Source organism: Oncorhynchus gorbuscha, linkage group LG07, assembly GCF_021184085.1.
Source record: "Oncorhynchus gorbuscha isolate QuinsamMale2020 ecotype Even-year linkage group LG07, OgorEven_v1.0, whole genome shotgun sequence".
NCBI lineage: Eukaryota > Metazoa > Chordata > Actinopteri > Salmoniformes > Salmonidae > Oncorhynchus > Oncorhynchus gorbuscha.
In genome coordinates this window covers 25,869,821-25,892,331 of record NC_060179.1, presented here as the reverse complement: position 1 = coordinate 25,892,331, position 22,511 = coordinate 25,869,821, and the positions used below count along the sequence as shown (strand labels likewise).

The 22,511-nt window shown below is 43.1% G+C and overlaps 2 protein-coding genes across 3 annotated transcripts in view; both read right to left on the bottom strand.

The window, feature by feature from the left end:
• Positions 1 to 839: 839 nt before the first annotated feature.
• LOC124039704 (uncharacterized protein C8orf34 homolog) lies at positions 840 to 10,312 on the bottom strand. The gene is made up of 5 exons (XM_046355957.1): positions 9,874 to 10,312; positions 7,111 to 7,207; positions 3,897 to 3,935; positions 3,005 to 3,088; positions 840 to 1,834 (listed from the first exon to the last, which is right to left on the bottom strand). Exons 1-4 carry the CDS (start codon positions 10,177 to 10,179, stop codon positions 3,069 to 3,071), a joined length of 462 nt encoding a protein of 153 aa, XP_046211913.1. The 5' UTR covers positions 10,180 to 10,312; the 3' UTR covers positions 840 to 1,834; positions 3,005 to 3,068.
• LOC124039703 (uncharacterized protein C8orf34 homolog) overlaps positions 10,242 to 22,511 on the bottom strand; it is a 198,383-nt gene continuing 186,113 nt past the window's right edge. For both annotated transcript variants that reach the window (XM_046355955.1, XM_046355956.1), the window contains 2 exons: positions 20,176 to 20,326; positions 10,242 to 10,465 (listed from right to left, as the gene is read on the bottom strand). In XM_046355955.1, the coding sequence (XP_046211911.1) occupies positions 10,242 to 10,465; positions 20,176 to 20,326 (375 nt within the window). The remainder of the gene's footprint in view (positions 10,466 to 20,175; positions 20,327 to 22,511) is intronic.

Genomic DNA, 22,511 nt, shown 5'->3' with positions numbered 1-22,511 from the left:
GGCAGCGCTTGGTGAGACATGGCGGGCGCACGTTTGAACAAGGCATTCATACGGTGCCGGAGCGGGGTGTCTTCTCACACTCAAACCAGCATAATGTCTGTGGTGGGTGTACGTGGGGAGGGCGGTGTGTGTCGGGTGCATGTGTGTGTGTGTGTGTACGCGTGGTTACATACTGTATGTGTCTGTGTGAGCCTTTGCGCATGGAAAACTGAATATGCACTTATGTCTCCTCTGCTCAGACAACTTCAACACTACCAGGCAAACACACACGCACACATAGACAGAAACACCGTTTAACTTCCACACGCCCAGGAAAACACACACACACACAACCCGCAGACAGCCACAGTTTAATTTCCACATGCCCAGGCAAACAGAGAACTGTTAGAAACGTAACTGTGGTCAGTGGGCATCATTTCTGCTCATCACCACAGCTAGTGTTTAAAGCACAAGACACACAACCTAAAAAGATCATCTGGTTGCAGACCTGGGTTGATGAACTATTAGAAATCTGTCAAATACTTTGAACGTTTGCTTTAGTCTGCCTGGAGTGCCAGGACACTTCTTTTGGTTCCATTGCAACAGGGAAGTTCAATCAAGCACAGATAAAGCAAATGATTTCAAATAGTATTTAAACCCAGGTCTATCTGGTTTAGATGGGAAAATGGTAGAGCAATAATGTATGATGTGTGCATCCCAAATTGCACCCCATTTCCTTTATAGTGCACTACTGTACTTTTGACCAGCACCAATAGTGCACACTATATAGGGAACAGAGCGCCATTTGGGACGCACCCAATGTGTTATGATAGGTTTAATTGTGTAAAAACAGGCATCAATCACTTCCAGGTTTTTATTCAATGGTTCAGTCAGTACATAAAAAAGAAACAATCTTTTATCCATTTTGTAAGTATTTGCATGTCAACAGAAGTATAACAAAACTCATAGCTACAAAAGGAACAGTCGTAGATCAACATAACAGTGTAGACCAGGATTGTTACCTTTCCCAAAATGTCTAGGTTTTCCCAAGAAATCCCGGAAGGAGGAATCGGGATTCCAGGCTTCCCTTACCAGGGGCAAGTTCTTATGTCGCAGTCTCCTGAACAGACCCATGGTGTGATGAAGAAACACTCTTCAAGTTATTAACAGAATTTAGAATGAACAGAATTTAGAATGAACTAAATTTGGTGCAAAAGAAGGAAAGATATCCTTTTCAAATCAAGGTGAGTATCTGTACGAAAGCCTGCATACCAGCTCCTGTTTTTTTAAACAATGGAGCTTTAGGTTTAAAATAAAAACAGATCTGGGATCAGGCTACAGAATGTAGTGAGGGGGAAAATAATCTTCAATTCAAGGTGAATATCTGCTCCATTATTTTATTCCCTTGAAAGCCATTCCACTTTAAAAACCAGCCCTTAAGTGCCTATCCAGAGATTGGCTCTATACAGTACAGTACAGTACATGTGCTACTGTTTCAAAGTATGCTTCTAGATTCAAGAAAAAAATGTTTTAACAACAAAATGCTTTTTTTTCTTTCAACTCCTTTAAAGACGTAAGCATGCTAAAATAGCAAGCAAAAAGAAATATTCAGTTATATTTCATACTTCATACTCTAAAGTTGTCCTATTTTTGACAATAGTTCACACATCTTGGTGCTACATGGTCTCAGAAATATCAACCTCTGTGGAAAAAGTATACAATCTTTTTTTATATTCCTCACTGAGTGAATTATAAAAAATAATGGTCTCTGTACACAATATTGAAAATACCCAGTGGTTTGCATAATTATTTGATTGGATCAATGTCTCTCTCTCTGGTCTTCATCACTATAGGCCTGTGAAAACACACACACACACACACACACACACACACACACACACACACACACACACACACACACACACACACACACACACACACACACACACACACACGAAAAACATCAGTCTCCTTAGAAACCAAGATTCAGACACATTTCACCAACCAACCGCTAATAAGAAATAATAGCCTGAGCAATTACAATAAAACAGACTTTAATATTTGAACATGTCAAAGATAAACATGAGTTGGAAAATGAGAATGAAGCCTGGTTGGTTGGTTGGGGACCGAGAGAGATGGTTCCAGAGGGCTCGGAGTTCTGGGCCTGCGTCTCAAATGGCACCCTATTCCCTATATAGTGAACTATTTGTTTTCAGCCCTACAGGCCCTGGTCAAAAGAAGTGCACTATATAGGGAATGGGGTGCCATCTGGGTCACAGCATATAAGAGATGAGTGATAGTGCATGGTGACTTCAGCACCCAGAGTTGGGGTTTGGGTTGGTTGTTACTATAGTTACTGTGGTAGCATTGTTAGCTCGTGGCGTGTCAGATAGCCAAAGCGTCGACCTGACCACGGCCTCTCTAACACCTCTCTGCAGGCTTTCTCTCTCTCTATATATTTTTTTTCCCCCCTCCCTCTCTAGGTATCTCTCTGTCCAACCTGGCGCTCTCTTTCTCCATCTCTCTCTCACTCTCTGTCCCTGGCTCTTTCTCTCTCCAGACTATCACACGTGCTCTCTCTCTCTCCCTTTCTCCCTTCTCTCTCTCTCCCTTCCTCCCTTCTCTCTCTCTCCCTTCCTCCCTTCTCTCTCTCTCCCTTCCTCCCTCCTCCCTCCCTCTCTCTCTTTGACTCTGGGAACTGTGGGCAGAACTTGTCGACCAGCTAGCGCCACAAGAAGGCAGAACCGCAGAGAACCTCGTCTAAACCAACCAGACACTCTCTGTCTGCGTCCCAAATGCCACCCAGGCGCTGGTCAAAGGTAGGGAACTATATAGGGAATAGGGTGCCATTTGGGACACAGTCTTTGCCTCTGCCCAAATCCTCTCTAAAGACTTGACGCTGTCTGTCTGGAGTGATTTTAAACCCTGTAAACACTGTTCCCTATGCACCCAGTACTGACTTATTGGAACTGGGTATAAGTGGTGCCTTTCTCCTTCTCGGTCTCTCGCACTCTCTCACTCTCACCCTCTCGCTCTCCAAAATGGCCGATGTCCACCAATCGCATTGCAGAGCCGGTACGTCTTCCAATCTAAGGACTAACTGGAGGGTCTATAAAGGAAAATGGAGGCTTCTGAGTCACCTATTGGTAGTTGCCGGGGCAACATACACTGCAGTGGTGCCGGGGACTCTGAGTGAAGTCATGGACAGACAGACATGGAGGCTCCATCAAATGAAGTCGCCCCTTGTCTCTAATGGGATAAAGGAGTTGTCTCAAGACACTACTAATAAGAAACAGACCGGTTGATATTACATGTGATGCATGTAATAATATATCACAATAGAATCCAGATTTCTATAATGGGTACCTGGTAGCAGACTAGGTTGTTATGCTTTTGAGTAAATTATTTGACACTTTTATGAGTAATGTTGAAATATGCTACAGTTTTCAAAATGTGTACTGTATATGACAAACTGTTTGATTTACGGTCTTATTGGATGGCTTTTTCATCCATATAATCATCATAATAAAATCCATATACTGTAATCATGTCCATGCTACCTGGTACTGTATAATAGTGCCTTTTGGTTGTCTCCCGCTGGGCACACACTGGTTGAATCAACGTTGTTTTCACGTCATTTCAATGAAATTATGTTGAACCAATGTGGAATAGATGTTGAATTGTGCCCAGCGGGCTGGTAGGCCACGTTTTTATGATGTTATTGTGAAACGCATATTTTACCGTATTTTGCATAAATATGAAACCGTTTTAAGAGTAAAGCGTGAATAGCATGCTCTTAAAAATAGGAATATGACAGCGAGATGATTGTTGATTATGACTACAGATGATTGGGTTATCTTATTGGTGTGATTATGATTGATTGTGACAGACTAGTACCTTTGGGTTTAGATGCTCACCTGAGAACACGGATCTCTTATTGGCATCTCGTACCCCACCTGTGAATACATCAGAACAGACAATAACACTAATTCATCCACATAACTGGGACTCTGACTGACATCCCATCCAACATGGCAACATATTATAGCGTTTTCAGGGGTTTTCCAGCTGGGACCCGAACCACAACCCCAAAGCAGATAACTCCTTTGGAGGAGTTTGTGACACCCTCATCAAGGGTTGCTGCCAATATCATATGAAAACAACACTATCAGCACCCATCAAACTACCTACAGTACATACAAACCATCATTACAGAGACGTTGGCAGCTGTATACACACATTACCATGTTAATTCATCAAGTTAAAGCAGAAAATGTTTGTATTTTTTTCATCAGGACACTGTTGATGTAGTCCCAGAATGTGTTGCATGTCAGCAGTGGACTAATGAAAAAAATACCAAAAGATCGTTTTGGAGCGGAGTTTTCCTCTATGTTTAATAAATTGGGTAGTTAGTCTGAGACATGAGCCACAGGGTGGTTGGGAAGAGAAGGGGACAGGAGGGGGACTGACTACTCCATTGACTACACACTACTTTCATCTCATTGAGGTCGCTGCGGTTACCCCATTGTGGAAGTCTCTAGAATAACAGGAAATAGCTATGGACGGCTTTTTTTTCTTTATTATGTAGCTCTGTGCCATAGACTTGGCGCCAGCTCAGACACAAGAACCAAGGCACTGGCATGACAGCAGAGATGAGGGGAGGGGGGCTGGGAAGGGGTGGGGTGTCACTGTGCCAATGAGCTAAAAAGCATAGATCTAATGACACACACACACACACACGAACGCACACAGGCATACGTACACACAAATGTAAACACAGACGCACGCACACACACTTACTGAGTCAGTCGGCAGCATCTCACCCCATGAGCCCTCTCTCATGTCTTGCAGCTGGGCATCTCTCTCTTTCTTTCTCCTGCTCCCACTCTTCTCCATCTCTCTCCCCTCTATCTCTCTTCCATCTCTCTCCCCTCTCCTCCTCTTCCTCCTCCTCCTCCACCCTCTCCTCCTCCACCACCCTCTCCTCCTCCACCTCCACCTCTCTCCCTCCCTCCCTCTCTCTCCCCTCTCCTCCTCCTCCTCCTCCACCTCTCTCCCCTCTCCTCCTCCTCCACCTCTCTCCCCTCTCCTCCTCCTCCTCCCCTCTCCTCCTCCTCCTCCTCCACCTCTCTCCCTCCCTCCCTCTCTCTCCAGTAGTGTGTGGCTTTTATAAACACACCATTGCCATTGCCCGAGTATAGTAGCTGAATACGTCTGGTCACTTCACCAGCTATGTTCCTTTTGGCACAACAACCCTCCATACCCAAGAGAGACCTGTCATGTAGTCTTACAGTTCCATTTGATTGCCGCCATTTTGCGTAACGCAATGTTTGGTTTGACTTGGAATTCTTGGATTCCTGGATGCATCCCAAATGGCACCCTATTCCTATATAGTGCGTTACATTTGACCAGAGTTCTTATGGCCCTGGTCAAAAGCGGTGCACCACATGGGGAATAGGGTGCCATTTGGGATGCAGTCCCTGTTTCATGAGTTCCATAAAAACCTTTGGCCCTCTGACTCAAATTCCCACTTGCATTTCAGTCTCAGTATAAGCAGATGATTCCAGGCCCTGTTGTTTACTGAGAAAACTGTGTGTGGATACCAAATCGCACCCTGTTCCCGATATAGTGCACTACTTTTGACCATAGCCCTATGGATCCTGGTCAAAAGTAGTGCACCTCATGGAGAAAAAGGTGGCATTTGGGACACGTTATGTGATACATTATTTGCAGAACATTTCTGTCACTGTTCTGGGAAAGAGAGTAATTAGGGCCAAATGACAGATTTAGTTCCATCTGGCTTGATAGATAAATTCAATGAATTAACTTCAACATGAACAGAATTATGTACGATGAACTGTACTTACACTGTAGTTGTATAATCCACCCACACTGAAGAAGTTGGCTATGTGTGGATATGCACTCTCCTTCTCTATGTTTTTTCAATGACAGAGACCGGTATGCAATGAAGGGGAGACAGAGAGAAGGGAGATACTGAGTTGGGCCGGTAGGTGCCGGGATTCGTGCCCACACAGTCAGGGGAATCGTATATGTGCTGAGGGCGGTGGTCTTAACTACAAGGCCAACGTCAGGCACGTGTACTGTGTGTGTGTGTGTGTTCATTGGCGCATTTCTACAATACCAGGATCTGAAGCCATCTCTGAGGATGTGGCGATACGCAACTCTCACCATAAAAGTTAAGAGCGATGGTTTGATAGGACTATTGAGACCATATTATATTATTATTTATTAAATATGAATAATTATGACATATTACTACATTCAACAGATTTATTTATCTGAACATCAAGAGGGGACTTCTGATCTAACTATGTCATGTTCAAAGATGGAGGCTGTGTCCCAAATGGCACCCTATTCCCTATATAGTGCACAACTTTGCCCAGAGCCCTATGTGCCCTGTAGGGAATAGGGTGCCATTTGGGACACACACCTAGTGATGTCATGTTCAAAGGAGAGAGAGAGAGAGAGAGAGCTACGTCGTACCCAAGCCAGACTTCTATAACGATTTATGGATTCATGAGATGCAACGGAGAGTCCTTCATGTCCATCGGCTAGCTCTTAACGTGAATAAATCTCTTAAGTGACGGCTGGAGATGTAATCTCAGACGATGTTAACAATCCACCCAGAAATCACATATTCAGCTTTTAAAACTTCACAAGATGTCTGCCTCCTGTGTAGCAAGGGGCATTTCATGACTAAACTCTCATTTTCTTGTACTGAATTTGACAGCGTACATTAAGGTATAAATCCCCTTTATTAGGCCAACGGAAAGCCATACTTTGTACATTAATCACAGAAAATTGAAGTAATGACATAAATAAATTGAACTAAGGAAATGACAGTGTGCGGCTGATGGCATTAAGAGAGCGATCAGTCCTCTTGTGGGGCAGTAGAATACCACTGACTTCATGAAACAGTTTGACACTGTGAAACACCGAGGAAAAATGACTTCCCTTGTGGGTCAGTATGGGAGAGAAAAGACAATAAGAAAGGTGGGGAGAGAAATAAACAGCAATGAGGATAAAGATTAAGACAGAGGTAGAAAGAGAAAAAGAGCAGAGAAATAGAGAGAAGGGATGAAAAGTGTAAGGCAAGGCACGGTTACTCACACTTGTCCTGCTCAGGTGGTTCCAGAAGGTCACTCTCTGTGTCACTGGGAATGTGCCATGGCTGTCTGATGGCCTGCAGCTGCTGGTAGAACTCATCCTATAGGAGAGGAGATGGGATGGGAGGAGAGGAGATGGGAGGAGACATTACAGGGTTGACTCATGTTGTAGGTAAACAACAGGTGTCTAATTGAGTACAAACAAAACTACCTACAAATCATTTTGAGAGGTTGTTTTTAAGTTTAACAAAGTGTGATGAGATCCATCTAGTGATGAGCTCTGGCCGTAATAGCCTAACAACAATGTATACTATACATACAACTTGTTTGGAATTAGAGAGATAAATAATTGAATCGTCAAGATGAAAAGCTGCATACATAGCTATACATTTACAAACGTAGGCAAACGACATGAACTGGGCCAAGGTTTAGAGTGAACCGTAAAAATAAAAAAAACATGTTCTTCTGGAAAATATATATCTGATACAGCTGTTAGAAGTCTGTAAGCAACTTTAAGGCTGGCACACATCGCACAGAATGTGGCTCTAGAGTTCGTCTGCCGATCGTTCAGCACGCTGTGTTTTATGGACCACCCATTGTAGAGGTCTGACTGACGACATTTAAGTCGATTCTACATGGAGAACCGGTGCGCACTCGGTTTGCAAATTACTGCCGGCACTCTGTTCAGAGGTACCTAAGTACTCTCGGCTGGCAAACTATTGGTGTGTCTGAGCCTTTAGATTCTGTCATTTTTAAACCACTCATTTATTTTATTTTTTGTATTTCTAAACGTCTTGACGGTTGAAAACAGAGAAAGTCTATCTATCGCTCTCTCGTTCCATCTCCTCGCTCTCTTTCTCTCTTGTTCCATCTCCATCTGTCGCTCTTGCTCTCTCGTTCCATCTCCTCCCTCATTCCATCTCCTTTCTCTCTCTCGCTCTCTCTAAAAGGAAAATTACAGAGAAATTGTTAGTGAACTAGAAACCAAAGCGTTCCCCATTTAGTTCTACAGCTTTTAAAACCAAGTACACCTTGGAGTATAGTCCTTGGGGCCAAACTTTAATAAATAAATTGCCCGTGTTCCCTTCTAATGGCTTTTATGTGTTCTAGTTTTGTTCCCGTCTAAAGGGTTTTATGTGTTCTAGTTTTTCAGTGTTAAAAGGTGATGGATGTTTCCCAGCCAGTCAGTAAGCTGGTCAGCCAGCCAGCCAGTCAGTGAGTCAGTCAGTCATTTAGCCAGTCAGTAAGCCAGCTTGTCAGTTAGTCTCGATGGTGGAGAAAGAGAGGACGCCTCCAAGCGTCTCTCGTAGAGTCCTGGTCAAAAGTAGTGCACTATTAAAGGGAGTAGGTTGCCATTTGGGACGTAAAGGCAGTGTTTCAAGAAGAGTTACAACAGGAAGAGGAAGAATCAGGTTTGTACATCCATTCTTTCCTGTCCTCTCTCTTGCTCTCCCTTGTTTTCTGTACATCCAGTTTTATAAACAGGCCCAGGATTCTTGCTCTCTTTCTGCCTCTGTTTGTTTGTTTCTCTCTCTCTCTCTCTCTCTCGACCCTCTCCACTTCTATCTCTCCATCACTAGCTGTCTACCAGGCGATGCACACTCACTCACACAAAATACACACACACAGAAACACACACACTCACAGCCAACACTGCTGTCACATGTTATAGAGACATTGAACCACTGGACACTTCCCATTTCACTCTGTGTATTTAAATACTGTATCCCCGACATAGCTTATTCTAATAGTTCTACTACTGCACGGTGAATTCTTACACTGTTTATACACACCACATACTTATTTACATACTCATAGCTCATTCCAATATATCTACTGTTGTACATATCATTCTTAGTATATCTGGTGTAAATTCTCCAGCTATACTGCACATACGCATAGATTGTATTTTGATTACTATTTGGGCTGTTAATTGGATTCCTCGTTCTTGATTTCTTGTTTCTTTTGTACTCTTTAATTATTTGTGTACTTTGACATTTTACTGCAATAAACTTTGATTTGATAGCTCTCTCTCTCTCTCTCTCTCTCTCTCTCTCTCTCTCTCTCTCTCTCTCTCTCTCTCTCTCTCTCTCTCTCTCTCTCTCTCTCTCTCTCTCATCCCGCAAGTCCAGGTGTCTCCAATCATTTGTGAATCAGAATCAGGTCGCTCCACTCGCTGGTGTTTTTGATAATCTCAGTAGGCGTCAACCTCAAGCAACTGTCCAAAAAATACAGAGGAATCACAAAATTCCTGCCCGCGATTAATAAAGTCCTCAGAAAGGGGGTCTCATATTTAACAATGTGGCTCTGAAGTAGACCATGAAAAGGAACTTGAGACAAAAAAATCCCATTGAAATATTCTCCTTTAAAGCCAGACACATTTTTTCCACAGTGAGTAGACATCCTACTGTATGGACCTCCCATCACTATGCCAAACCCCCCATGATGTCTCTGTGTGTGTGTGTGTGCATTCTATGTGCCCTCACGGGCTCTCATGTTCTAATGCCAACCTATTACAACCCATTACATTACCCAAGGAATTACAATAAATGAAGGGTACATTTCACTTCCATGACCCAAGATTTATGGTAATTAGACCTGGGTTTTTCTGTTATTTTATACACTGGTTCATCCTATAATGACCTACTGTAGCATGACAAACGAAGGTCAGTTTTGACTTATCCCTTTTATAGTTTAGGTTGTGATTTTGAAAGGCTGATCCTAGATCTGTACTTTAAGGAAACTTCCCCCTGGTGTGAGTGGGTACCTCTGACAGATAGGCCCTGAGGCTGGAGGCCTTGCCCAGACTATCTGTTGTACTCAGCCCAGGAGGGGTGAGCAGGGGCCTGGGTCGGGTCGGCTGACTGGTGGGGGTCACCGGTCTGCTCCTCGACCTCCTGAACGTCACCTCCTTATGACCCCCGTGACCTCCAACCCCTGGGGTCACGGCCGTCATGGCCGACCTGGAGGTCAGCAGGCTGTTGGGGGTCATGGGCCTGCTGCTGGGGGTTCTAGGAGTTGTAGTTCTGCTGCCGGGGTTGCTGGGAGAATGAGTTCTGTGACCAGTCGTCATGGTGAGAGAGGTTGGTTTCCGGGTGAGCAGAGGGCTAAGTTTGGGGCTGACCAGGGGGTAGCCTATGGAGCTGGGCTTGGCTGAGCGGGCGCTGAGGACGGGGGGACTGGGGTCTGGAGGGGGGGTTTGGAGGTCTGGCCTGGTAAGGGTAGAGTGTTGGGGAGGGTTCCCCCAGGGAGGGAGGTGTGGAACAGAGGGGTGAGGAGCAGACTACTGTGGGGGCTGTTGGGGCTCCGCTGGGCTAGTTTCCCCTGCTCCGCCAGTTTGGCCAGGTCCTTCTCCACCTCTGGAGGGGCACAGAGACAAAGACAGACATGTTTGATAATTAAATGTATTCATGACAAATAACATACTGTATAAAAGTAAGGCCAAGGGACATAGTCAACAAAATATCTGGGCCTTATTATATAAAACAGAGAAAGGGCAAAGGTGGGGGTCATGTTCAGATATGCACGCTTATCTTTCAAATCTTTCAAAAAAAGCACCTCAACGCTCTGATTTTCATTGATGTGTGTTTCTCGACTAAAGACACAGGATGGACTCATTTACATTACAAAACATCCCAGAAGATATCACAGGCTTCATAACAGGAGAGTGGGAATGCTGCCTTTCCTTTTCATGATGTTTGTCTTAAAACCCCTTTCACTGGTCATTGAAAACAATATTTACTGACTCTGTAAATTGTGGTGAATCCTGCTTCAGTAAAAATTCCGGATTGACATTAAAAACGAATATCACATAACATGAAGATTGTGTCCCAAATGGCACCATATTTCCTATGTAGTGCACTACTGTTGACCAGGACCCATAGGGCTCTGGTCAAAAGCAGTGCACTACATAGGGAGCAGAGTGGAATTTGGGACGGGTACCCTATTTCCTATGTCCTATGTAATGCACCCTATTTCCTATGTAGTGCATTACTGTTGACCAGGGCTCATAGGGCTCTGGTCAAAAGCAATGCACTACATAGGGAGCAGGGTGCAATTTGGGACACACAGAAGTGTTATTCCAAAATTCTGAAAATATATTTGTTTGCTTTATTGGTAGTTACAAAAACAGTTTTGTTTGTCAGAGGATGGGATAGGACTGCCAATGAGAACATCTGGGGGTAGCCTGCTCTCTGCTCCTCATCTCCCTGTTTGTGTCCTTTTTAAGGCTCTGACGCTGTTGGGTTTTCAGCGATCCAAGCTGGGACTTATCATGCGAGGGGGATATTTTCAGGAATGACTCACCACGAAGAGTTCGTACCAAACGGCACCCCATTCCCTATAGTGCGCTACTTTTACCAGAGCTCTATGGGCACTGGTCAAAAGTAGTGCACTATGTAGGACACATCATGCCATTTATGATGGAGTCTAACTCCTTAAGCATTCTCAGAGAAGCGTGTATTTGTGACATTTAATAAATGACACGTAGTGGAAGTATTACATGTACTTCATAAACATTGACTTCAACCATTTATGAGCAAATAGAGACTTCTCCAAAACAAACAACATTTCATTTTTCCACGCTTCAAAAATGCGAAACACATGTTCACTCTTCACAAATTACTAGCTACAGTCAATCCACATATTGCAAAATACTCCAAAACTACTTTGATACTGTAGGTCAACTAATAGTATACAAGAGCACTGAGCAGTGTTGGATAGATGATTTAAGCTGGTTTGAAAGTTTAAGAAGTGTGTGTCTGTAAGTTTGTTTGAAAACTCATCTAAATTGTTTGTATTGTATAGTCCATCCGGCACTCTGTGTATTTCATTCCATGACGTGGTTAACCATATAGCTGGATTTGTAGTTAATTAGTTGTAATTGTAACAGTCTCTTGAAACCAGACAGAGATACTACACCATGGCAGTATGTTCACTTACTGAATGTGTGTGTACATCATACTGACATTGTGTTCTTTGCTGTTTTAAATTAAACTCAGATACTGTGTGTGTGTGTGTGTGTGTGTGTGTGTGTGTGTGTGTGTGTGTGTGTGTGTGTGTGTGTGTGTGTGTGTGTGTGTGTGTGTGTGTGTGTGTGTGTGTGTGTGTGTGTGTGTGTGTGTGTGTGTGTGTGTGTGTGTGTGTGTGTGTGTGTGTGTGTGTGTGTGTGTGTGTGTGTGTGTACAATACACTAACATTGAGTCCTGTGTTGTTTTAGCCCATATGCTGTTATAGACTGTGTTTGTAGACCTGCTGACCTCTGATCCAATAGAGCTATATTGTATAGGAGAGCATGGTTGTATCCCAAATGGCACCCTATTCCCTATGTAGCCTGTACTTTTGACCAGGGCGCATAGGGCATATAGGGAATAGTATACCTGTGTGTAGAAATGAGAATATATGAACAACTGAGACTGTTATGCAGGTGAATGAGGACCCAAAAGCGACTTGGCGAAAACAGAGTTTTTAATCCAGTAAGAAACTTTACAAAACAAAAAGCATAATACTACTCGTAAGAACAGACTGGAGACTTGATCGAGAACTGCAGGTTGCCTCGGGAAGGCACTTGAACCTAGCAGACTCAGACACCTGCTCACCACGCAGCATCTGAGGGAAACACGACACAACAGGGCAAAACATAGACACAGCACGGTGAATTATAGATAAGGATCCGACGGGGCAGGAACGGAAAACAAGGAGAGAAATAGGGACTCTAATCAGGGAAAAGGATCGGGAACAGGTGTGGAAAGACTAAATGATTGATTAGGGGAATAGGAACAGCTGGGAGCAGGAACGGAACGATAGAGAGAAGAGAGAGCGAGAGAGTGAGAGAGGGAGGGGGAGAGAGAGGGATAGAAAGAGGGAAAGAACCTAATAAGACCAGCAGAGGGAAACGAATAGAAGGGGAAGCACAGGGACAAGACATGATAATTAATGACAAAACATGACAGTGACTATGGGAAGCTCTATGGCTTAAAACCACACATTTTCGGTGGATTGGCAAATCCCTGTAAAGTATCCTCCTTTTTAAATGAAGCCAATTCCTTGCGGCTCTGCCACATAATTGGAAGGGGAAAATAATTAGTCTATTAGCCATTAAAAACCTGAAATGGCAAAAAATGATTAGTGTACTTCGAAAAATGGATCAGTTTCACTTAAAGTCAAATGGTTTGACAGCAACGCCGCATAACATTCAAGTCAGTTGGGATCAGGCTCTTTGACGTCCCAATACCTTGGCATCTGGTCTATGAACTGGTCTATACAAATCAACTGACATGTCAATCCGTTCGTTTTCATTTAAGATATTATATAAAATACAAAGACATTGCTTAATAGATGGGGCATTGAACAGTCAGCCTTACACAGGCTCTGCCATGAGAATTGACCACAAGTTCTCAATGGGATTAAGGTCTGGAGAGTTTCCTGGCCATGGACCCAAAATATCCATGTTTTGTTCCCCGAGCCACTTCGTTTTTTGTCTTATGGCAAGGTGCTCCATCATGCTGGAAAAGGCATTGTTTGTCACCAAACTGTTCCTGGATGGTTGGGAGAAGTTGCTCTCAGAGGATGTGTTGGTACCATTCTTTATTCATGGCTGTGTTCTTAGGCAAAATTGTGAGTGAGCCCACTCCCTTGGCTGAGAAGCAACCCCACACATGAATGGCCTCAGGATGCTTTACTGTTGGCATGACACAGGACTGATGGTAGTGCTCACCTTGTCTTCTCCAGACAAGCTTTTTTCCAGATGCCCCAAACAATCGGAAAGGGAATTCATCGGAGAAAATTACTTACCCCAGTCCTCAGCAGTCCAATCCCTGTACCTTTTGCAGAAGATCAGTCTGTCCCTGATGTTTTTCCTGGAGAGAAGTGGTTTCTTTGCTGCCCATCTTGACACCAGGCCATCCTCCAAAAGTCTTCGCCTCACTGTAAGTGCAGATGCACTCACACCTGCCTGCAGCCATTCCTGAACAAGCTCTGTACTGGTGGTGCCCCGATAGGAGGGGTTGAGGGTAGAATCAACTTTAGGAGAAGACCTGGCACTTGCTGGACTTTCCCCGAAGCCTTCTTCACAACAATTGAACCGCTCTCCTTAAAGTTCTTGATGATCCTATAAATGGTTGATTTAGGTGCAATCTTACTGGCAGCAATATCCTTGCCTGTGAAGCCCTTTTTTGTGCAAAGCAATAATGATGGCACGTGTTTCCTTGCAGGTAACCATGATTGACAGACGAAGAACAATGATTCCAAGCACCACCCTCCATTTGAAGCTTCCAGTCTGTTATTCGAACTCAATCAGCATGACACAATGATCTCCAGCCTTGTCCTCGTCAACACTCACACCTGTGTTAACGAGAGAATCACTGACATGATGTCAGCTGGTCCTTTTGTGGCAGGGCTGAAATGCAGTGGAAATGTTTTTTTGTGATTCAGTTCATTTGCATGGCAAAGAGGGACTTGGCAATTAATTACAATTCCTTTGATCATTCTTCATAACATTCGGGAGTATATGCAAATTGCCATCATACACATTTTGTGAAAATGTATATTTGTGTCATTCTCAAAACTTTTGGACATGACTGTACAGTAGATATTCCATAAAAAATTATACCGTGTCCAGCTACAATAGTCATTTACAACATTAACAATGTCTACACTGTATTTCTGATCTATTTCATGTATTTTAATGGAGAAAAAAAATGTACTTTCCTTTCAAAAACAAGGACATTTCTAAGTGACCCCAAACTTTTGAATGTTAGTGTACATTTGAAAGAAAACAGTGTATTTTACAATAGTTATCTTTTGTTTGTTTTTAATCCCATCCTTGAGCTACCCTCAAGCCCTCCTATCTACAGTATCTCTAAAGACCATCCAGTTCTGAACATATATACATTTTACAGACACCGTATATTTTACATGAGTTATCATGTTGTTTTTAGTCCAACCCTTTAGCTCCACTCAACCCCTCCCATCTATCTACGAACACCATTCGGTTTTGATTTCTATTAGCTATATATTTTTCAACTGTGATGTTGTTTCACAAATGTTCTGAACCTTTCTATTCCCATAGTTTCTACGGATTGTAAATGAAAGATAACTATTTTGATAAAAGTATTATATTATTGATCGATTGACTAAGAAGTGCTATTTGCAGAGTCAGCTCCAAGTAAATGCTGCAATTCTTGCAATTCTTCAGCCATACCTGAACATAGGACTAAAAACAAGCTACATATGGACAGTATCAAAACAAACAAACTAATGATTCTGTTTCTTTGCAGAAAAATCTGCATTCTTGTCACGCCCTGACCTTAGTTATCTTTGTTTTCTTTGTTGTTTAGGTTAGGTCAGGGTGTGATGAGGGTGGTATGTGTGTTTGTGTCTTGTCTAGGGTTTTTGTATATCTATGGGATGTTGGTATGTCTAGGTAAATGTAGGTCTATGGTGGCCTGAATTGGTTCCCAATCAGAGGCAGCTGTTTATCGTTGTCTCTGATTGGGGATCCTATTTAGGTTGCCATTTTCAATTTAGGTTTGGTGGGTTATTGTCTATGTGTTGTTTCCTGTCAGCACGCGTGTCTTTTCGCGGCACGTTTGTTTAGTGTTCTTCGTGCAAATAAAGAAGAATGTATTCTTATCACGCTGCGCCTTGGTCTCCTCATCATGACGAACGTGACAATTATACTGGTTGCAAGAATTTTGTATAATAATTTAAGTAGATTTATTTTGTATTTTTTTACCTGGCGTTGAGAGATTTACAGAGTTAGCAAAACATCCCACCAGCGTAAGCCTACACAAAACACAACCCTTATTTTAAGTGTTTCTAAAATAAAAAATGATTTGTGGAAAAACCATTTCCCTCTTTGACTGCTAGTTTTTATGGGTAGTATGACTCATACTGTGGTACTCTATAGTCTGTAAGCCAGTGACAAAAAAACGAAATTGAATCCATTTTAAATTCAGGCTGTAACACAACAAAATATGGAAAAAATCAAGGGTGGGAAAACTTTCTGAAGGCATGTATATATATGGGTTCTTCATGCGTTGCCATACTATTCCATCAGTGTCAGATCTGGGTTAGTCACTTGAGAAAACAGGATACATCTACTGAAACACCAAATGTAGACCTATAGGAAGCGACTTGAATATCCAACTGTACGCAACAAGTGATAAATGAATACACGACTACTACTAATGTTGAGAAACTGTACATGAAGCTGCTTTTATAATGCCATATTTCGGTCAGTGCTTATAAGCAGTGAAGAAAATGCAGCAGTGTCATAGGTATGAGGGCGTGAAATGTCATACCTCTCCCACACAGCACCCATTCTACCATGACCGAGATCGTTGGTGTTTGATTCAACTAAACAGGATATGCTGATAAATAATCGGTTCCCATAAAGCCGATATGATCATCAAGAGCTTCTTACTGATGTTATGATAAACAAAAGCATTCTTTCAGTCGGTTTGGAAAATGGTTCTTCCTGACCGTAAGTGATTTGGGTGTTGATGCAGTCATGCTGTTACTGTAAGTGTGACGAAGATAGTTCCCCTTCCACTCCTCCTCCTGTTCTCTCCAATTAAAACATGGCTCTCACATCCCGTTTATTAAACATCTAAGACTGCGTCCCAAATGGCACACTGTTCCCTGTATCGTGCACTACTCCAGAGTCCTTGTCAAAAGTAGTGCACTATAAAGGGAAAAGGGTGCCATTTGGGACACAATCTAAAAAAAAATTGGGAATGTATTTATCTGTATCCAACTTGATTAACTCACTGTAGTTAAAGTTCTGTGTTCACAGTCTGGGCTGTTGCCTGGCCTCCAGACTAAAATAAGCGATGACAATTGTTTAAAAGACAATCAAGGTTGGAGGCATCAGGACTCAAATGCACTTAGCACAAGGCGGGTGGGAGGGAGGAGGCAGATATAATCTATTATAAACTCTTTGATCAGAAAGAGAAGACATTTAGTGATAGAGTACAGGACCACAGCATTACAACACCCTTACAACTCTTAGATCACATGCAATGCTTTATTGACTCCGGCTTCCAACCTCTCCAAAATGGAAACTTTAAAAGACAGGCACACTGGCGGGCACACACACGTCAACGAATCAGTCATCTCTTTTCGTTTGGATAAAAATCTGCATGTTGTCGGCCAGAATGAGATGTACTCCCTGAATAACATTAAACAACACGATTACAGATAAATGATGTCGAACGGATAGGAGAATTATCATGAACTGAATTGCATTACCCTAAAACTGATCCCAGATCTGTGTGTCCTCAAGACTACTCCATTGCTGCCTTTGTTTGGCATAACAAGGAGTGACAAGGAGTTGGCATGATAAGACATACAGACTGGCAGTCAGACTAAGCCTAGACTGGTTCCAGGTTGGTAAACAGCATGTTTTATTAGCCATCTGCTCTGACTATTCACATTCCATATCATAGGACTAAAGCTAGTCTTAGCACAGACTTCAATCATCAAAGAGATTAGGGTTGCAAAATTCTGGTGACTTTCCCAAAGTTCAGAAAAAAGTTTTCCAGAACTCCTCGTTGGAGGATTCCCGTAATCAGGAGAATTAAGCAATGAGGTAATTCACCAACTGGAATTCTCCAAGCGGTATTTATGAAAAACCTGGGGATCTTGGAAAAGTTACCGGAATTTTGCAACCCTAGTGAAGTTCTACTTGAGACGTGACTAATAATCAAATGGGATCTTTTGGTGGGGGGAAAAGTAACCCATTACTTATATCCACAGGGATTACAAAAGAAAGTAGATGGAACCTAATTGTATTTCAAAAATGGACTAGTAGAAGGGGAATGCACCATTACCACATCATTTGGGGTGAGAGAGGAGATAAAAGGAGAGGCGGTGAGTTGAAACACGGAACAGATTAGCAGCTAATAGAGGCATGAAAGACGGGGAATTAAGTTGTTCAACGTCTCCCTTCAATGGGGAGCCCTCTGATTCAATACAGCCGAACTTAAGCAAAACAACTAGAAATCAATGCCACCTGATGGCTTGAGGGTGTTTCATAACGAACGAGTGCAAAGCGTGCCATGTTGTCAACACAACGACTTTAAGGACTTCTCTAGTGCCCCATACTGCCAGGCAGTGTACAAATCTCTATACACTCAGGGGGAAAAACTTACACTTACATTTTCACTTCATCAGAAGTTTGGAATATTAGCCCCTGAGGGAAATTGCTAAGATGCAGCATTTAGTTCAGTGGAGTAGGTAGAGAAGTTGCCCCTAACTGCTTATACAGGGTCAGATCTTTTTTAAAATCCATTTAATGGTTAAGGAGAGTATTGGGAGTTGAGTAATCAGATCTTAGATCTGTGGAAAAGAGAAACCTCTACCTCAGTGCAATCAGTAGGAGGGTGTGGGAGACAATAGTCTACCGCTGTGGAGATGAATTATTGAGACACTCAACAGTGATATTTTTAAGAGCCCTTATTAGCTGCTCAAAATAAATGTGTTGCCAACACAGGGCCTCCTCTTGTGTCCCAAAGTCAGCCAGTGTATTATTCTCCTGACGGGACTGTGAGGGAGAGAGATACAACAGGCTAACAATGAGCCGATACGTTATTGCATTGTGAGATACACAGCAGTGGCATTTTCAAAAGCTCAAAGTGTGCATGTTGCCAACATAGGGCCTCCCCACTGTGTCCCTAAAGTGCCAGACAGGGTTCTGTTTTGCTAGTGAAAACCCTGAGTGAGGGAGACAGACCCATACATACAACAGGCAACCAATGAGCAGAAGAGCTGAGGTAAGATATTTACCAGCTGTGAGTGCCTCTGCGTGACATTAATAGTTACACTAAGTGTGGTCAAAATGCTTGACATAACCCTAGAATGTAGACACGTATGTGGTGTACATGCAGCAGAGGCTGCATCCCAAATTGCACTTTATTCCCTATATAGTGCACTACTTTGACCAGGGCCTGTAGTGCACTACAGTAATAAGGGAATATAGACCCTTATAAACCTGTTTGGGACACAGAAGAGATAACCACAGCTTAAAGGGGGAATGTGCAGGAACAAACAATTGGGTGACACATGTCTTAGGTTGACTGTGGATGGCGACTTCACTCTTTGGTCTACTTTCATCTGGTTAATAAATGAATACTCTACGTCGCAGCCACCCGTAACGACCGTGACGAACGTCTCAGAGAGTCACCCAGACAGACGTCACGTCAACCATCGTTCAAAGAGAGGAGAGAGATCAAGCCTGATGGAAAGGCACAGTGACTGCTCCCATATTTTGGTCATGGTTCTAAGAACTTAAAATGTGTCAGGTCACAGCATGCGAAGTGTGTGTGTGGTTTTATAAATTAAAATATGTCAGTTCATAGCTGTGTGTGTGTGTGTGTGTGTGTGTGTGTGTGTGTGTGTGTGTGTGTGTGTGTGTGTGTGTGTGTGTGTGTGTGTGTGTGTGTGTGTGTGTGTGTGTGTGTGTGTGTGTGTGTGTGTGTGTGTGTGTGTGTGTGTGTGTGTGTGTGTGTGTGTGTGTGTGTAAGCTATCAATTTCACAGAAGGTTTTAACGACTTACCAGAGCTGTATTTATTAAATTAATAAAAGATGCCGAGGGGTAGATTTTTTTTTTCCCCAGACACTTTTAATTGGCAGATCAGTTTTTAATTAGCCAATCAAACTGCACAAGCCCCAAATATGTTCTTTGGCAGGAGCTAGGTTAATTCTGTGTCTCTCTCTCCCCATGTTCTCTTTCTGTCATATATGCGACGTCTGTCTGTCTGTCTGTCTGTCTGTCTGTCTGTCTGTCTGTCTGTCTGTCTGTCTGTCTGTCTGTCTGTCTGTCTGTCTGTCTGTCTGTCTGTCTGTCTGTCTGTCTGTCTGTCTGTCTGTCTGTCTGTCTGTCTGTCTGTCTGTCTGTCTGTCTGTCTGTCTGTCTGTCTGTCTGTCTGTCTGTCTGTCTGTCTGTCTGTCTGTGATTGTTTGAGCTGGGTTACCCACAGTGTTTGTCACTGTAAAAAAAAAACACTCCTGTCACACAAAGAACCCCCCCCCTCCACACACATCATACAAACCCAGATAGATGCCTACCAGCGAGGTGTTTGCCCATGTTTTCTAGTTCTTTAGAGAAGAGGGAGTCACTTAGCAGCAGTCCCCCCGTCTGTCCCAGCAGCTCCCTGGACGAGCTCCCTCCTCCTACTCCTTTAACCACCTTCACATCAGCCTCCCAGACTGCCTGACGCTGACACAGAGAAGAAAGAGAGAGTGGGAGAAAAAATAGAGAAAGTCACATCAGAAGAAAGAAATACCCCCTCAATTACAACATCATTGAATAATCAAGCTTTTGCTCAAAAGCTCAAAATGGGGGCAGGCCCCAGCCATATCTGTTGTAACAAGAGGCAATTATTATATTTTATGGGCATTAGAAAAACTTTGGGTAACCACAGAGTGTAGATGAAAGTGGGTGGGTTGGCGGCGCGGGGTTTAGGCTAGCCTCGGATGGTAGAACATCGACTGGTAGACTACTAGACTGTCAGTAGTGGTCGTTTGAGGGGATTTTTATAAATAACAATCAATAAATTCTGAAATGGAGTGCAAGGATGTGTCCCAAGTGCACCCTATTCCATGTTTAGTGCACTACCCATAGGGCTTTGGGCAAAAGCAGTGCACTATGTAGGAAATAGAGTGCCATTTGGGATGCAGAATAAAGCTCCTGCTAGCCAGGCTGTCTGAGAGAGCTGATCCATCTACAGTATAGGCAGTTAACAAACAATACATCTAACAAACCAAACTGTTTGGAAATAGTTTTATAAGCATTTGGATACCATTTTCTTATATATTTTTTTACAATATCAAAACTAGAAAAGTGTTTAAAAACTTTATGAACAGACATTCAGGGATCATGAATAAGCAAAGTAGACTACGGTTGCAACTGGCTGCTGGGGTAGCTGGGTTGCCAAGTATTACTGCCATGCCATACCTATTCCTGGCATCAGACATCATTTAGTAAGACCGGGGTTGCCAGATTCTGTAATTGGAGTACACATAATCCCCCCCCCTTTTATCCCAGTGATCACAGACAGGTCAGATGAGCTGTTAATCCAGTGGACCTTTGTGTGTCCAATGATAAGACTGCCATAGGGCTCTAGTTAAAAGTAGACATTAAATGGGTAATATGGTGCTATTTGGGACGTAGTTGTACTGAACCCTAACATGAGTTATAGTGACATCACTGCCAACTGTGACATCACTCTTAGCGTCCACTGACAGGCTGGTTTCACATGATGGACTGTCCAGGCAGGCTAGTGTATGTATGGGTCCCAAATGGCACCATATTTTCGAAAACTGCACTATTTTCAACCAGGGCACATAAGGCTCAGGTCAAAAGTAGTCCACTATATAGGGAAAAGGATGCCATTTGGGACGCACAACGTCTAAAGGCACAGATTTGATGAGAGACATACAGCTTCTCTCCACTACGTTTATAGACCAACCCAGAGGGATAGCTAACCTTCCACATGGGTTGTATCCCAAATGGCACCCTATTCCCTATATAGTGCACTCCTTTTGACGAGTGGTCTATAGGGAATCGAGAAAGAGTAGTGCACTACATTCCCTAGGGTGCTTTTGGGACACATACCTAGCCTAACACTGGTACTCATTGTAGGCCCCCTGATCTGAATGTGGATTGAGTGAGTGGTCTTAAAACATGTCCGCATAGAAAAGGAATGACGAAAAACAACAGGGTCTGTTGCCGGGCGCTGCCCAAGGATAAATGGCAAAACGTGATTTTGGGGGAGTCTGGAGCTTTCCCCTGAATGGTACCCTATTCTCTAAAGCCCTTTGTGCACTTCTTTTGATCAGAGCCCTATGGGCCCTGGTCATACGTAGTCTACTCTATAGGGAATAGGGTGCTATTTGGGAAAAGGCCCTGAATTTGGTCTTTCTGCCTATTAGCGACATGAAGAGCTCTGTGGCGGTAAGACCACAACCCATCAGTAATTATAACCCTCTAACCAGCCAGCCAGCAGGGTGAAACATTACATGACATGCTCCTCTCTCTCTCTCTCCCACTCTCTTGTCCCTCTCCCTTCAGCATGACATAATCTAGTCATGTTTTTCTGGGTATTCTCTCTGTGGCATCTTTCGTGACATCTCCACACACAAACAGGCTCTGGGTAGAAGGCATCTCCCATAAAAGACCACAATTTAAACAGAACTCGTTGTGGTCTGTTATGGGAGACCCTGCCATCATCTTTTATTTTTTGACGACATGACTTTACCCAGATGAGATGCCCATTCCATAGAACAAAGCATTTTAGTATCTCAGTCACATCTAAATTCTCACTCTGGGTTGAAGTTCTTCATAGACACCAGACCTAGGATCAGTTATACACACACATAGACATACAGAACAGTATATTCAG